At 52.8% G+C, this 15,738-nt stretch overlaps 1 protein-coding gene across 1 annotated transcript in view; it reads left to right on the top strand.

Moving 5' to 3' along the window:
- The window catches only part of GALNT2 (polypeptide N-acetylgalactosaminyltransferase 2), a 147,364-nt gene that overhangs the window by 66,303 nt on the left and 65,323 nt on the right, over nucleotides 1–15,738 (top strand). The window contains exon 2 of the mRNA XM_087829055.1: nucleotides 14,343–14,439. Coding sequence (XP_087685181.1) covers nucleotides 14,343–14,439 — 97 coding nt within the window. The remainder of the gene's footprint in view (nucleotides 1–14,342; nucleotides 14,440–15,738) is intronic.

The raw sequence follows: 15,738 nt of genomic DNA, 5'->3' as shown, positions 1-15,738 counted from the left end.
TGCGTTATAAACCAGATTAGCTAGTTCCCTGAGAGCCTCTCCTTTTATTTCTCTCCTGGCTGGCTATGCACCAGCCAGTAACTTTCAGATTTTTTTGTGCCAGGACCCACAGTGAGAAACGAATTTGATTGAGAGACCCAGCACTCAACTCATATATTTAAATATATAGAGAAAATAAAGACATGAACACATATGCACCCGTCCACACAGAGCAACATGTTTTATAAACTACTGTCTACTGTTACAGCGTATGCTGAACTCTAGTGTTTTCTCTCTTCTCAGAATAATTTTAGCCGGTGTCCCCCTCTTGAGAGCAGATGCAGCCAGCCTGGCCTGCAGAGTCCCGACCACCGTCGGACAGGCAGCTTGGCCTGTTCTACCGGCTCCCGTATCCCCCCCTTCATATAGACCAGGCCAGGGTGTAAACCATCCTGCTAGCACCCCCCCCCCGCCCTCCCCCCCAGGAGCTCTTGGTTTTGCCATCCTAGCCAGAGATAAAGATGGTGTCCCCGCGGCCCCGAGCTCGTCGGGTGAGTGCGGCCTGACAGCTTTGTTCGTGTGCACAGAGCGGTAAGTGGCCACAGAGAGCCCTGGGCCGCAGCCCCCGCCGATCTCCACGGCCTGAACAGCAGTTTCTCACGTCAGCTGTTTGCGGTGGGGGAAGGGGCGGATCCGAGTGCCTGGCTTGGTTGCGACACTGCTTTTCCATGAGACAGAGGAGCCGTTGAAATAGAGCTTTGTGGAAATCGCTCTTTAACCTGCATTTGTAAACACGCCTTTGACGTTGCCCTGGGCAGAGCACCGTCCACTATCATGGGATGTTTTATTTATCAAGGGGACTGTCTCTTTTGTCTTATCTGCTGTTCCTTCCTCTCTCCACAAAATGTGTAATACACAGGACTCCCTGTATTTGCCCTGGACGCCAACCCTTTCTTCCACAAGAGAATTCCCCCAGTTATTTCGTTCCTTTGCATTTTGGTTGGGTCTGGAGTAAACATTTCAACCTGAAGCCTAGCTTGGGCCCACATGGGCCAGACTTTCCTCAGGGGAAGAGGAAGGGATGGGCACTTCGGTCTGCACTTGGCCGTAGGCTCTAGGCTGCCAGGCCAGCATGAGGACCACACAGAGTCTGCGGGACCCTGGGGTGTGCTGTGGCCTCAGGGAGCCGCATGGCCCGGGGCCAGCTTGGTTCTAACAGGCAGGCTGCCCTGCTGAATGTAGTGAAGGTGTGAGCTGGAGGTTTCCCGGGGAGCGGGGCCAGGTGGATGTTGGTCAGAAGGAACCATGGCGTCTTCCCCACCACCTGTGGGCTGGCTGGCTCTGGCGACAGTGGCCCTCCTCTTCCTTCAGTCCCTTTTCCACCAGGGACCTGTGGGACCATGTGGCCTCCACACAAACTGGAATCCTGGGGAGATGTGTTTTCCCAGGCCCTCGGCCCAGCCCTGCTGGCAGTTTGCTCTGGGCTCTGGAGGAGTTGGCCGACATGCCTCCCATTCCTGCCTTTTGCCCAGGAATGACTGCCGAGAGTTTTGGAGGGATGGGTAGGATTCCCAGGTCACAGCCCTGCGGGGTGTGTTCTCAGTCTGGGAGCCACCTCACCCAGGTGCTTCCTCCTGGCTCCTGGGCCAGGGCCCCAAGTCTCTGCTCACTGGTCAGACCGTCATCTCTTTTCTCCAGGATGGCCAGTCATCTCCTCACCTCCTCCCACCAACTGCTTCTCCATATCAGAGCCAGATGATACTATGAGTATTATCAAGACTTTAGCGTTAATAACAATACTAATTATTGAACATGTAGCATGTATCAGACTCTATACCAGAAATCCTGCGTGGTGACCGTTAACTGCTGTCCCCGCCCTGTAGACGAGGGACTGAGCCTCAGGGAGGGTAGAGATGTGCCCAGCATCCCACACCAGCCTCGCATCACATCTCTGAGACTCCTGAGGGCAGGGCCTGACCATGTGCCGTTATCTCTGCCTCTGTCTCCTAGCAAAGGGCCAGCCATTAGTGGACATCAGATCGGTGTTTGTTAGGTGATAGATTGGTTATGTCAGAGTCGGCTTCTAAAGCTCAGAAGCTCTTTTACCCCTGCTGATGCCCAGGCTCTCTCAGGTCCCTTTTTCACGTTTACTGAAGGGGAAATCATATTCACAGTGGGGGCCTCTGGCCCAAACTGTGGACATGGTTCTGGTTTTGCCCCCTGCAGAATCCTTGGACTGGGTTGCCCTTTCATGTCACACCCCCAAGGTTTTTGTGGGCAGCACCATGGAAAATCTGCTTCCTGTTCGCTGTAATGCTGGTGAGGACCTGCTGTGTTATTTCACTCCCACCCCCGTCCCAGTGATCCGCCTGGCAGCCTGAAACGAGTGGTTTACGACTCCGCACCACCCTGCGGGTTGGCTGGGTCATTCCTCTGCTGCTCTCACTGGGCTCATGTGTGTCCCCACAGCCAAGTGACAGCTGAGTTGCTGGCTGGTCCCAGGTGGCCTCACTCCAGTGTCCCACAGTATCACTGGCTATTGTCTGGGGTGCCTAGGCCACCTTCTTAGAGCAGGGCAGCATCCCCGGAGGGCAAGTCCAGGGCACAGGCCCCTCCTTGCCTCATGGTTGCTGATACCCGACTGGCCAAAGCAAGTCACTCGGCCAAGCCCCCAGTCCAGAGGGGAAGGGCCTTGCACTCCAGCTCCCCGTGGGCAGAGTAGCCAAGAAACGTGGCCCCTTTTTAAACCTACCACGGTCTGTTACTTCCAATCCATTACTTTCACGACACATTTTAGGATTTTACACCAGATACTTGTTCTCTGTTAAGGTCCTTAGGGCTCCTGGTGACAGGGAGGCCGTAGTGAGGCACAGCCTTCAGGGTCTGGCTGAAGTGAGATTCTGCCGTGATCAGAGCCTTGGCAGGTTACTTGCACCCATTTCTCCTGGCCCGTGACTGAGTCGTTCCTCTAACCCCCTTTGCTCCTGCCTCTGGGAAGCTCAGAGTTAAAATTCAGGTCAACCGCAGCAGTATTGCTTCCTCATTTCCGCGGTCTTGATGTTCCATTTCTTTTGTATTTCTATTTCGTTTTAAGCTACTTAATCCCTTCAGGAAGAGCATGGGGTGTGAACCTTTGGGAAGACTCAGTGGCAGAATTGTATTTAAAATAAAAACATCCTGGCGCGCCCATCCCAGCTCGTTGGCGTTGCCCGCAGGACAGGCCGTGGTGGTGTTGCATGGGCTCGCGTGGACCTGAATGAAGTGAGTCGTAGGCTCTCTCGGTTTGACTCGAGTGAACTTTGCTGGTTTCACAACCGTGTGAGGCTGACCAGCTTCCTTGTGAGCTCCTCCCGGCCTTACTCAATCTGGTTTGACATCCTCAGGGGTTCGCCATGAGGCTCCTGTATCTGAACACGGACTGTGTCCCAAGCGTTTCACAGACACTTTCTCTGATCCTCTCAAAGTGTAGGCTTCTGGATAATGCTACTGAGAATTAGAGAGACTGATAACTTATAAAGTTTTGGAGCCTGGATTCGAATCTATTCCTTTCCAGTTTCCAAGCCAGTGGACACACGAATCTTTGGCCTACAGAGAAAAAGGAACGGGTAAACAGGCTCTTTGGAACTCAGCGTTAAAAAACAAACACAAAAAAACCCCCCTGTCAGTCTCAGAGCTTAATGTGCAGGAGAGGTGAGATACCAGCGCCCACGGGGGCAGGCTCTGCGGCGTCCACATGTCCTGGTGATTCCTGAATTCCAGGCCCTGGGTCTGCAGCAGAAAGAAAACTCATGATCGGTTACCAGTAACTGTGGGATCTTGGGAGGCTCAGGAGGGTTCCTGTGCCTTGGTTTTCTCTGCTGTGAAATGGATGCCTCGTAACTTCTAAGGCTGCTGTGTGGGGCAGAGGCTCACGTTTCATTGAGCACCTACTGCGTGCCAGACCCTCCTGGCCGCGTTGTCATGGCACGTTATTTAATTCTTGCAGCACCACGGTGGGTGGAAAGCACAATTCCCGTTGCTGTGAGCTGCAGGGAGGAATTTGAATTTGCCTGCGGAGCCCGAGTCCCTAGCAGCAAGTCACCTTCCCCCCAACTTTCCCATTAATGACTGGATGAGGTCAAGCGTGTGGGCAGGAAAAGCAACCTTTGAAAACAAATATTAGTGTAAGATTGTAGTTTTTCTGAAGTTGAATAAGAGAGATAAGAGGGAAGATAAATTTTAACTGCGGTCTCCGGTTATTGGTTAACCCGCTGTGAGCCGGGGCGCTTTGCATAGGTGCCCGGGATTTAGTTATTCTAACTGCCTGGACGGTCCCATCCCAGAACTGGCCTGCGTGTGGACAGAGCATGGACTCTGGGCCAGTCACACCCAGGGTGACACTGGACACTCTGCCTGTTTGCCACATGTTCTTTTTTTTTTTCTTCCCTGAACAGATTTTATTACACACGGGATGGGGCCCTGTCCTTCTTGGCTGCTGCCTTCCTCATGGCTGCAAGGACATTGCTCAGCTCCTTTCTCTCCCACTTGGCACAGATGTGTGTCACCACCCTTTTCTTGATGAACTTTGGAGCCCTCTTGTCCTTAGAGACCTTGAGCAGCTCCACGGCACGCTGCTCATAGAGGGCAAAGCCACACACCTCTCGGGTCACACCCCCCATGAACTTGGTGTGCTCGGTGAGGTGCCCACGGGAAATGAACTGGCGACCTCTCGGTGTGCGGGAGGACACTCAGCCGACTGAGCCACACTGGCCGTGGCTCCTTTGGTCTCTTATTGACCAGAGTGTTGGCCATCCTGCACACAGTAGGGAAAGGAATGGACAGCAGGGCCCTTTTGGGCCCTGTTTCCAGTTCCAGGGGCGAGGGGGACCTCCTGAGGCTCTAGAACGGTGCCTGGACCTCACGCCGTGACGGCAGAGCCAGGCTCATCCTATTTCCAGAAACGGCTCCTCTGCTGCTGCGGGTTCCCAGGTGCTTTGAGCAGCCTCGGGCTGGACACGGGCCGACTGCCATGATGCCCCGATGACATGAAATACTGCACAGGTTTGAGGTTCCAGCCTAACCGTGTCTGTGTTAACGTTTATTATTCATGAAGGTAATTTAAAAACACGAGAGAGTCTGAGTAGAGACAGCCCGCGCCATCCTCCACTCTAACACAGCCCTTTTATTTTAGTGCATTCCATTCCAAGCCGGTCCATATGGATACATAGTTTTATATAGTTGTTTAATTGTATACATAAAATTCTGTCTCCTGCTTTTTCATTTAACATAAGCATTTTGCATGTGGCTGTGTGATCTATATAATTATAATTCTTAATGGCTGCTCAGTATTCTTTTGAGGGGCTGTAACAATTTAACCAGCCTCTTACCGGTGAATATTTTGTTTCTTTTTTCCACTTATAAGCGATGTTGCAATATTTGTACATCTACCACCTTTCCCCAGGTGTTTACTTATCTGTGACAGGGGCTAATGGGGTGCTCCAGGTCCTCTGTGAAAGGAGACTTTGTAATTAATAAAAATAAAGACCTTAGGAGGAAAACAGATTTAGGACAACCCCTTCTAGGGCTTTTGGGTACTGCCAAGAGTGGAGGGTGGCATGGCGCGGAGGTGGAGGGGAGAGCACAGGGGCACGAGGTGAGGTGCCGCCTGCCTCCTGCTGCAGCACTGGGCTGCCTGCCTACAAGTGTTTTTCTTATCTCTTGGAAATTATTTTTTAATTTTAAGATACAATTGATTTTTACATAAGTCCAAGTACTTTCTTTTTGTAAAAACATTTTCTAGTCAAGTTTGCTGAAATTAATCATTTCTCTAAAGTAAGAGAAGCTGCTCCAGCTAACGTGGAGAGTCCCTTGTAACAAGACGTGGAGCCACAGTTCAGAAGGGGCTTCGTGGCCCCGGCTGCGTTGCTCCGTTGGTAAGAGCATCGTCCCCATACACCAAGGTTGTGGGTTTGATCCCCGGTCTGGGCACATACGAGAAGCAACCAATGATGCATTAATAAGTGGAACAACAAATCGATGTTTTTCTCTCTCCCTCCTCCCTGCCCTTTTCCTCTCCTCTCTCTCTAAAATCAATAAAAAAATTTTTAAAGGGAGGGCTTTGTCTTAGACCCCCTAATGGGGACGCCGTTCCTCTGTTTACAGGCAGAAAGAGGTGGAATGAGCGCAGGCTTTAAAGAATGAAACTGTTAGTGGCTCCTTACGTGGCAGGTGCTCGGCTAACTCCTGGGCTCCAGTTCTGTCACCCAGGCCTCTGCGTTAAAGGGCCTGCTGCGCCTGCCTTCAGGAATATTTACGACCTGACCCAAGAGCCGTCTGGCTTCATAAACTCTTATTTAAAAGCAGGAATAAGGAAAAGCTGAGTGTTAATGGCCCGCCTTGTGCTCTGGGCCACCCACTCCTTTGGTCATCTACTGTGAGCACAGGAGTCTAGGATGGATTGATTGGCCTTGAAGGGAAGACTGTAGCATGAAATAGATTGCTCCTGGGCCTGCGTCTCGTTGCAAAATTGGCTTTAAAATCAGCATTTATCAAGAGATTCGCCTTAGTTCCCTGAAGGGAGAGGGAGTGAAGGGGGCTTAAAATTCCATTTAAAATGGACAGACACCTAGAAATACATCATGGACGGATGTTGGGCCCAGGAGTATTTAATATAGTTATTCCTTGTATGTAAATAAGATCTATGCACACATTTTATTTTTAATTTTATAAGGACTTTATTGTTATTTGTTAATCCTCACTTGAGGATACTTTTCCATTGCTTTTCAGGTGTCTGGAGTCTCCGGACTGGGCAGGCTGGGTTACCGGTGCCCATTTCATCTGTGTGCCCACAGGGTTTTAACGGGAAGATTTTGGCTAAAAGTGTGCGAGGTGGTGCCCCGGGCTTGTTAGACAGGTTCAATAACTGGGGATTAATAGCACTGTTATTGTAGCTCTCGATTTCAGTGCAAGTGACTCTTACAGGCCCCCAAATATCAGGCGGCCCCGTGGCCTTTCTCACCAGCCTGCTTTTCCTGGGGGCACGCAGTCAAGTAAATGAAGCGGTGACCTTTATCATGTTTTTTCTCTGCGACTCAGCGAGTGATTATGTGTGAAGCAGCCTGTGACTTTGAACCCACAATACAAATTTGCACTCCTCCCAGTTTAGCTACATTGAGTTTCATGAGCCCGACTGGAGTAATGAATGGGGGAACTTTGCATCGACAAAGCCAGTGCTTCTCCCCCGTGACTGCGTTAGAGCTGCCTGGGGATCCGTGAGAAAACGCCCACGCTGGGCCCATCCCCCAGGGGCTGTGGTGCAGTGGCTGGGGCGGGGCCTGTCCTTGGGGACAGCCTTTCTGTATTGCGGTTCTCTCGGGGCTCTACCCAGGTCCTGATTCGTTAGCCCAGCCTGTCTTTTGAGTCTTATTATGAGTTGAAGGTTTGGAAACTGTCCGGAGGTTGCTGTTGGACGCTCACCTGGGCTTTTCCCACGACTCCGCTTTGTTGGGCCAGCTCCCTGGTGATGAAACGGGGGGTGGGGAGTGGGTCCTCACTGCCGCCCCTGTGCGGGTGCGTGTTCCGAAATGGTCGAGTGACCGCGCCAAGGCGTTCCGTTCCCTAAGCTGCGTCAGGCCCCTTCCTGCCCCGACGCCCGCGAGGCGGGAAGGCAGCACTCGTCCTCTGGTTTCGGTGGCGCTCTTCTCTCCAGGGAGAAGCCACTCCCTTTGACAAACGCGCAGATGCTCCTGTGTGCAGAGGACACGCTTCCGGCTGGGAGGGAGGTTTTGCCGTGGCTCTGGGCCACCTACCAGCCCACCTGCGGGTGCCTCCCCTGGCGTTCTGGCGTTTCCTCGGGACCCTTTCCCAGTGAGTCTAAGTTACGCTTGCCTGTGGTTGATAGATCGCACACCCTGTTTAGGAAGTCGAAGTTTGGAGAGGGGCAGTGTCTCGGCAGGTTTCTTCATCCTGTTAAGACCTCGGGATTTTCCCCTGCACCACCCTGGTGGGGACCCCCCCCCGAATAATTAGAAACAGTAACTAGCCCTTGCGGTTCCCCTGTGTGTCACTTTATAGTGAGGACGTTGGGCTATAGGAGGTCTTAGTCTTTAGCAGGAAAGCAAGTCTACTCTTAAAAATTTGCTTTCACGTAAACGTCTTAGTTTTGTGCCTGAGCTTGGCAGCAGCTCTTAATAAATGGGCCGTGGAAACACAAATCGCAGCTTTCTAACAGGCCTGGCTTTTTTTTCCGCCCCCCGCCGTCAGAACGTTCATGTCGCCGTGCGGATTGGCTGTGGTGCTGATTCCTGAACGGCCGTTAAATGACAGCGGAGAGTAGACGGCCGTTGAGAAAGGAGTCAAGCTCCGGTGGCATCCCTGGTGCCTTAAGCTGCCTCTGAGCTTACGGCCTAGTCAGGCCGAAATGACTGAGCAGTGACCCAGCGTGTTCGAGCGAGGGGAGATTAAAAACAGCCTATTTCCCCTCTTTTTCCCCCCCCAGGCATCGTTTTGTTTTTGTTAACAAATAGTGTTAGCCGTTTGAGTTCCGTGAAAGCGACCTTTGATGACTTAGCAGTGTGCATTTATTCCGTGTTACCTGGTTTTTTATGTGCAAGCGTCTTCACTCCGGCTGGCGTTTCACGATTTAAAAAGCCTGCCCACCGTGGGCGGTGACCGTCTGTGTATCGGACTGCGGGCGAGGGGGTCGGGGTGAGAAGAAACGACGTTTAACTGCTGGGACGTGCCCCTTTTGTGACTCGGCCCGTGTTTTCCCATCACTGCTCAGCCCCCACACTGAAGCACTGGGAGCGGCGGGGCTCTGCCTGCCTTTGGAGTCCCCTCGGCTCCCCTCTGTCACGGGTGAGCCTTCTGCGTGGGTGAATGTCGCGGTGTTAGGATGCCCCCCGGCCCCGACAGGCCTCCTCGCAGAGTGTGGGTCCAGTCCCCTTCCCTTGCTGCTGACGACTACAGTGTCGCGTGTGAGCTCCAAGACGGGGACAGAGACGGGGTCCCGGCATCCTCCCCTCTCCCTCTGTCCCTTTGTCTGTCTCTCTCTCTCTGTCCCTCCCTTTCCCCCTCTGGGATCACTTGCTGTGGGGGAGGCCAGCTGCCAGGTTGTGGGGCCACTGAAGCAGCCCCGTAGACAAATCTGGGGGGGGGACTGGGGCCCCCAGCCAACAGCCACCGGAGGGGACAATCCTGGCAGCGGCCCCTCGGCCCTGGTCAGACCTTCAGATGATGGCAGTGCCAGCCAACGTCTGCCCGCAGCCTCGTGGAGACCGTGGGCCAGAAGCACCCAGATTCCCAGCCCCCAGAAGCTGGGTAAGACAGTAATGCTTTATTGTTTTAAGCTGCGTTTTGAGGGGACTTGCTTTGCATCAGTGGATAACACAGTATGTCCCTTGGCCCTTCCGGGTCCCTTCGCTCTCCTGGGAAATGCCGGGTTGCACTAAATGGTGCCCTGAACAAGCCGATGGCCATCTCCCGGTGCCCGGAGGCTGCGGGTCATCGGGCCCCCAACCCATGTCCTCTGACCCGGTCAGCAGCTTCCACAGTCCCCTCGCCTTCCAAGCACAGCTCTGCCCTCCACGGCGACTGGCGCGTCATCTCTGGCAGAAGCCAGGCCGACTCTTGTTCCTTCTTTGGAAGCAGAGACAGGTCGTATTGCGAATATAATGGGAAATATTCTTTTAATAATTAAGCCTGTATTTACAGTTAATGAGTTTTCATAACTATCCAATAAACCAGCCAATTGGAGTTACTGTTTCTGAAAATAATGTCACTTTATTAAAAGTCATTGCTCTTTTATCTACTCGAAATGGGCTGAGTTAGGCGGCTGTTCTGTCTAATTGTGGCGGATACGTAGACATCTCTCAGTCATTTACGTCCGTCCGCTCTCGCTCCCGGCCTCACTTAATTCCATTTGTGCCTCGGGTGATAGACTTGCTGCTGCAAGAACAGGGTGGGCATGTCTCGTGTTTGGGGCTTTCAGACTCTGAGACCCGACTACACTCTCATATCTGACAGTAACCGCCAGCTTCGGTCGGTTGGTAAGGACAGGAATTGGCGTCCGCATGATCTGAAATGCCAGTTAACACGGGAGGGAAGCCCCGGAGCCACGGGTGAGGCTCCCTGGTCTTTGCTGAGGTCGGTGTGGGTGAGCTAACGCCGTGGTCCCCGTGGTGCAGCTGGGCGATGGCAAAGCCGGGCGGGCACAGCACCCCCTGCTCCGAGAGCCTGATTCGGTTGGCGGAGGCCTAACACCCCTGGTTAAACTGCCCTGACGACTCCGCCTCGGTCAGAACCCTGACCCGTCTTGTCTGTGTTTGTCTGAAGCACCGTCTCTCTGTGGCTTAGTCACTCATTGTATATTCGGTGCCAACATCCCCCCGTGAGGGCAGGAGAAACAAAGCGGAGATGGGTCTGCCCCCTGGGAAGTGACAGCATGCTCGCCGATCGCCGGCTTTGCATTCTCTGCACCTTCTGACCCAGCATCAACCACATCGTTACTGCGCACTCGGAGCAGTTCATTCTTGTCACTGAAGGGAGGCCTGTCCAACACTTAATGGGGAGGAAACAGGTCACCTGGTAGCACATTCTGGACACCACTGGGCGAGAGCCTTCTCGTGTGTTTGCATTCAGCACGGTGGTTCCATTTATGAGTGGAGCCTGACCGCTGTGAAGCCTCAGTGGATGTAAATGGGTGGGGTGGGGGTGAGGGTGGGGGGTGTCCTAATAAGAGGCTTCCACGGCCCCTTGGTCATCGGCTAAGGCTTGGCTAGAACCCAAGGCTCTGGCTCCCAGGCCTGGGCTCTTCCCAGCACACCAAGTGTCCTATCCTACGTGTCCCTTACATGGTGGCGTCTCCCGCTGCCCCGGGACCCCGTTCTCGCGGCCCACACCCCCTCTCGAACCTGTAACTGCCTCGAGCCTTTCCAGAGCTCCAGACGTGTCTCCGACTGTTTTCCAGATGCCTCCTCCTGGTGTCTTACAGTAACCTCAGCATTCCCAAAACAAATCTGTCTTTGCTTCCCAGCGCCACCCCTTACCCCGCTCACACGACTTTCTCATGTTTTATCGGCAAATGTCACTCCCGCCGATGGAATGCTCGCGTCACCAGCCCGCCGTCTCTGCCCCCTTCCTTCCTCCCTCCCGCCCCCCACAGCCTTCCTGCCTCCTGTCTGCGCCTCTGGGGCTTTGAGCCCCAAGTCCCCTTGCTGCATTGCTGTAGTGGCCCCCTGGCTTCTCTTGTCCCCTCCAGTCTTCTCCCTACAGCACAGCCAAAGAGGTGTTTCTAGAACACAAGTCTCGAGTCCCAGGCTACCTTGCCACTGCCACGGCTCCCCATTTTCTGCCTTTCACCTTCTCCCTCCATCCGGAACCGCCCTCTGCTCTCCCCCAGCCCACCATTTCTCCCTGCCAGGCCAGTTCTTGACTCCCTGGGATCTCTGCTAAGGTGTCAGTTCTCATGAACAGACTCCCCAGTGCTCTTGCTGGCGTCCCTGCGTCTCCCCTTGTAGGGCATGTGGCACCAGCGCTCGTCTGAGCCAGGTGTGCACACTCCGCCAAGTCCCCCCTGGATCTCTAGGGACCGTCTTCATACCCAAGAAGGGCTGTGAGTGACTAGAAGGTGGGTGGTGTGTCCCTGGGCTCTGCCTCGGCCAGTGAACCCAGTCAGTCATCCTGAACTACCGGGAATATGCAGCGATCAGACATTCTGCGGTGCTCGGTCAGGGCCTCGTTGGACTTTCACTTTGGCTGTCTGGTTGGTGGAGGGGAGGCAGTGCCGTAGATGATTGAGACCGTGGACTCCAGTACTGATTCCTGGGGTCCAAATGCAGCCTCGTTATGTATGTTGCGTTACTTAAACTTTCCGGGCCTCAGCTTCCTCATCTGTGAAATGGGGTAGTAACCGTTCTGAGAGGAAGATGAATGGGTGGGCAGTGTCCAGAATGGGCCTGGGCCCCTAGCAGTGCTGGGTGGGTGTCAGACAGCCACTCGGGTGGCCCTTTTCCCGCCCCTCCTCGCGGTCATCCATCTTACTCTAGCAGCAGCTTGTTACCGTGGTCATTTCCAGCTCTTCGCTGGGATCCAGGACCAGGCACCCCTTTGTGAAGGGCCTCCTGGAAACGTATTCCCAGATTTTTATGACATCGTGAGACTCAGGCTCATGTAACTTGGTTTAAACGGAGCCCCTGGCTGCCATCCCATCCTGATTTATAAAGGGCCACCTCTGCCCAATATGGAACCTGGACTGATTGCGTCACCTCCCTCATTCTCTGTGCCCCACTGTAAACTAGGAATGAAAAAACGCCAGGTCTGTTGCCGGCATGAGAAGCTGTCTGTGTACAAGGCCTGGTGCGTGGCAGGCATTCGTAATGGCCCTGGGCACCATCCCGCTTGCTCACCTTTGCCACGCCCCAGCCGGGCCCATGTTCTCGTCTCTGCCCGGAGCCTCATGGTGGGCACGGTTGATCGGGACGGGAGGGGACGTTAAGGAATGCTACATATGGACAAGTCGGTCTTGTTTACGGGAAAAAACACTCATTGTCTGAGAAAACATTGATGCAGCTGTTGATTTGGTGAACACTACCGATAACGCCTTGATTCCTACATGCAAAAAATAAAGCCAGAGTCATGGGCCCCACCAGCAACGTTTGCCTTTGAATTTTTTTCAAGTACGAGGTTAAATGGTTTGATCCATTAGTCAGCGTATGTAGGAAGCCAAGTGCCTGCAAACAGAAATTATTAGCCACAAAATGCCACAGGCAAGCTACAAAATAAAAATTAATAATGCTTAATTAAAAGCCTGCATAATGTGACTCCGGTATCGTCATTACGTATTTCCTAATGCTATAAAGCCAGTTGTAGGTTAGATTCCCTCACTCCACCCATCGCCAAGATTGCCGCAAAATCATTGCAACAGTAAATTAAAAGTTTATTTGTAAGCATATAATCTCAAAAGCCAAATTGTAAATATCTTTCAGATTTTTTTGCAGCAGAACAAATATTTAAATTGGGATACAGGTACATTTTAATACGATTGTTAGGATGTGGGATAGGATCTTCCAAAGTCTCAGTACTTGGGGTACTTGAAGGCCTGGGAGAGAGGCCTTGTGACAGGTGTGGGGCTAGGACCACCCGGGTGCAGGTGGCTCTTCTCAGTCATCCTGGGCGGGGGGGGAGGAGGGAGCCCATCATTTCCATGGTGGATAAACCCTGCTGGATCCTTCACTGCAGAGCAACTAAAGAAAAGCTGGCCTCCAGAGGGCGAGAGCTTTAATTCCTGTACCTTTAGAGTAACAATGCAGGTCATTGGCAGAGCAGGTTGCATTTGGGAGAAATGTATGATCTGGCCCAGCCCCAAGGATTTCCCTTCTTGCAGATTTCCTTTTACATTTTAAAGAGCCCACAGTCGCCAGTGGTCACAACACACGGTCCTTGCTGGTCTGGAGGAATGCTAGTTGAACAACCCATACTGAGCGGGCTGGGTCTGCCCCGACGGAGGGCTCAGTGCTGCAGACCCTCCTGAGAGTCAGCGTCTCTCAGGAAGATTGCCAGGCGACAGTGCTGGGCTCACAGAAGTCTGTGTGGGTAAACGACTAGCTGTGGGGTATTTCTGAGTTGGGTTATATGCAGAAACCTTTCTTGTTTTAGTCACAGGCATTAGATCCCAAGTGATTGAAAAATATATTCAGCTCTGTCTGTGGTCATGTAGCTGTTATTTAGTTTGATTTAATATCGATAGATTAAATTGTTTGCGCAGACGAGTTGAATAAATTCTGCCGGAGCGCGTGTCTTATTTTCGTTTCACATTAAGCCCTTAATTTGCAGCTGTGTTCCACTGGCGGTCCTATTACAGAAAGTAAGCCCCCCAGGAAAAGCTTGGGGGGTCTCTCCCCTCTCTCCACTGTTATTCAGTGGAATTAAATCATTCAACAAACTCTGAGGAGGGCCCTCGGGGACAGTCTGGCCCTGGGCCGTCCTTAAACCATCGAAGACGTCTGGAGAGCTGCCCTGATGTCAATGGCTTTAATTTAAGCACTATTCAATTCTTTTATTTAACCCACTCTCCCCTCCCTTCCTCACCCTCACAAAGCCCTGGGAGTGTCCAGAGTCTCTGGTTCCCATAGATATACAACATAGTGATAAAGTGAGGCGAGAAATGCAGGTCCCCCCTTAGAAAAAGTCATTCCCGCACCTCTCTCCCCCTGCATCTCTACCAGCTGAGAGCTTCTCGGCTGCAGGTCCCGAGGATGGGATTCCCTGTCACTCATCACGGCGTCCCCAGGGCCGTTGGCGTCATAAGACTCAGTGTTTTTATTGAACTGACGAATGAAGGTGCCCTGAAGACCCAGTCCGCTCACTCGGTGTCTTTGTTCCCGCAGGAGGACTGGAATGAAATTGACCCCATTAAAAAGAAGGACCTGATTCACCACAGCGACGGGGGCGAGAAAGCCCAGGGCGTGGAGACCCTCCCTCCAGGTACAACAGCACCAGGGGCGCCAGCTCCGCGTGAGCTGGGGGCCGGGGGCCGGGGGCCGGGAAGTCCTGCTGCCCACTAGCTGTGCGTGAGCTGGCATGTGGCGCTCGGAGCGCGTGGCCCGTGGGGCAGGGGCCGGATTTCATAGGGCGGACGGGACACTGAGCGCAGAACCTTGCCGGCTTCCTTCGGGCCCATCAGTGGGTGGTGAAGTGAATTTTACGGGGCAAAATTTATTGAAAGAAAAAAGAGTGAAATAGGACATATAGGATGGTATGTATCCGTTCACAATTTTTTTTAAGAGACTTTATTTTTGACAGCAGTTTTCGTTTCACAGCAAAATGGAGCAGAAAGTACAGAAACGTCCGTATATCCCCCGTCCCCACACATGCACAGCCTCCCCCGCTGTCAACACCCCCCACCCGACCCGCACATTTGTTAACGTCGATGAACCAACACTGATGCATCCTGACCACCCAAAGGCCATGGGTCACGTTAGGATTCACTCCCGGCCTTGTGCATTCAGGGGCATGAGTCCACCTTCACGGCACCGTGCAGAGCATTTCGCTGCTCTGAAAACCCTCCATGCTCTGCCCGGTCACCCCTCCCTCCCTCCCCCTAATCCCTGGCAACCGCTGATCCTTTGACTGTTTCCATGGCTTTTCCTTTCACAGAGTGGCACATAGTTGGCATCACACGGTGTGTAACCTTTTCGGACTGGCGTCGTTCACATAGTAATGTGCGTTGACGGTCCCTCCGGGTCTTTTCACGGCTTGATGGCGTGTTTGCTTTATCACTGTGTAGCATCGTATTGTCCGATGTACCAAAATTACTCATCTGCTCGCCCACCGAAGGACATCTGGGTTGCTTCCAAGTCTCGGCAATTGTGAATGAAGCTGCGCTAAACATCTACGCGCAGGTTTTCGTGGGGACACACGTTTTCAGTTCATTGGGGTCAGTATCATGGAGTGCGACTGCTGGATCGTATGGTAGGACTGTGTTTGTTTCTGTAAGAAGCCACCGGCCTGTCTGTGGAAAGTGCCTAGTTTGCATTCCCGCTGAGAGTTCCTGTTGCTCCGTGCCCTCAGCAGCATTTGGTGGTGTCAGTGTTTTCGATTTTGGCCCTTCTAGTAGGTTGAAGGTGGTATCTCATTGTTTTAATTTGCATTTCCCTGACGACAGACAGTGTGGAGCATCTTTTTGTGTGTTTATTTGCCATCAGTTTATCTTCTTGGGTGAGGTGTCTGTTCAGGCCCCTGGCCCATTTTTTAAATTGGATTGTTCACTTATTGTTGAGTTTT

Source organism: Miniopterus natalensis, chromosome 21 (genome assembly GCF_054644295.1).
Source record: "Miniopterus natalensis isolate mMinNat1 chromosome 21, mMinNat1.hap1, whole genome shotgun sequence".
NCBI classification, from domain to species: Eukaryota; Metazoa; Chordata; class Mammalia; order Chiroptera; family Miniopteridae; genus Miniopterus; species Miniopterus natalensis.
This window is presented reverse-complemented; position numbering and strand designations above follow the sequence as displayed.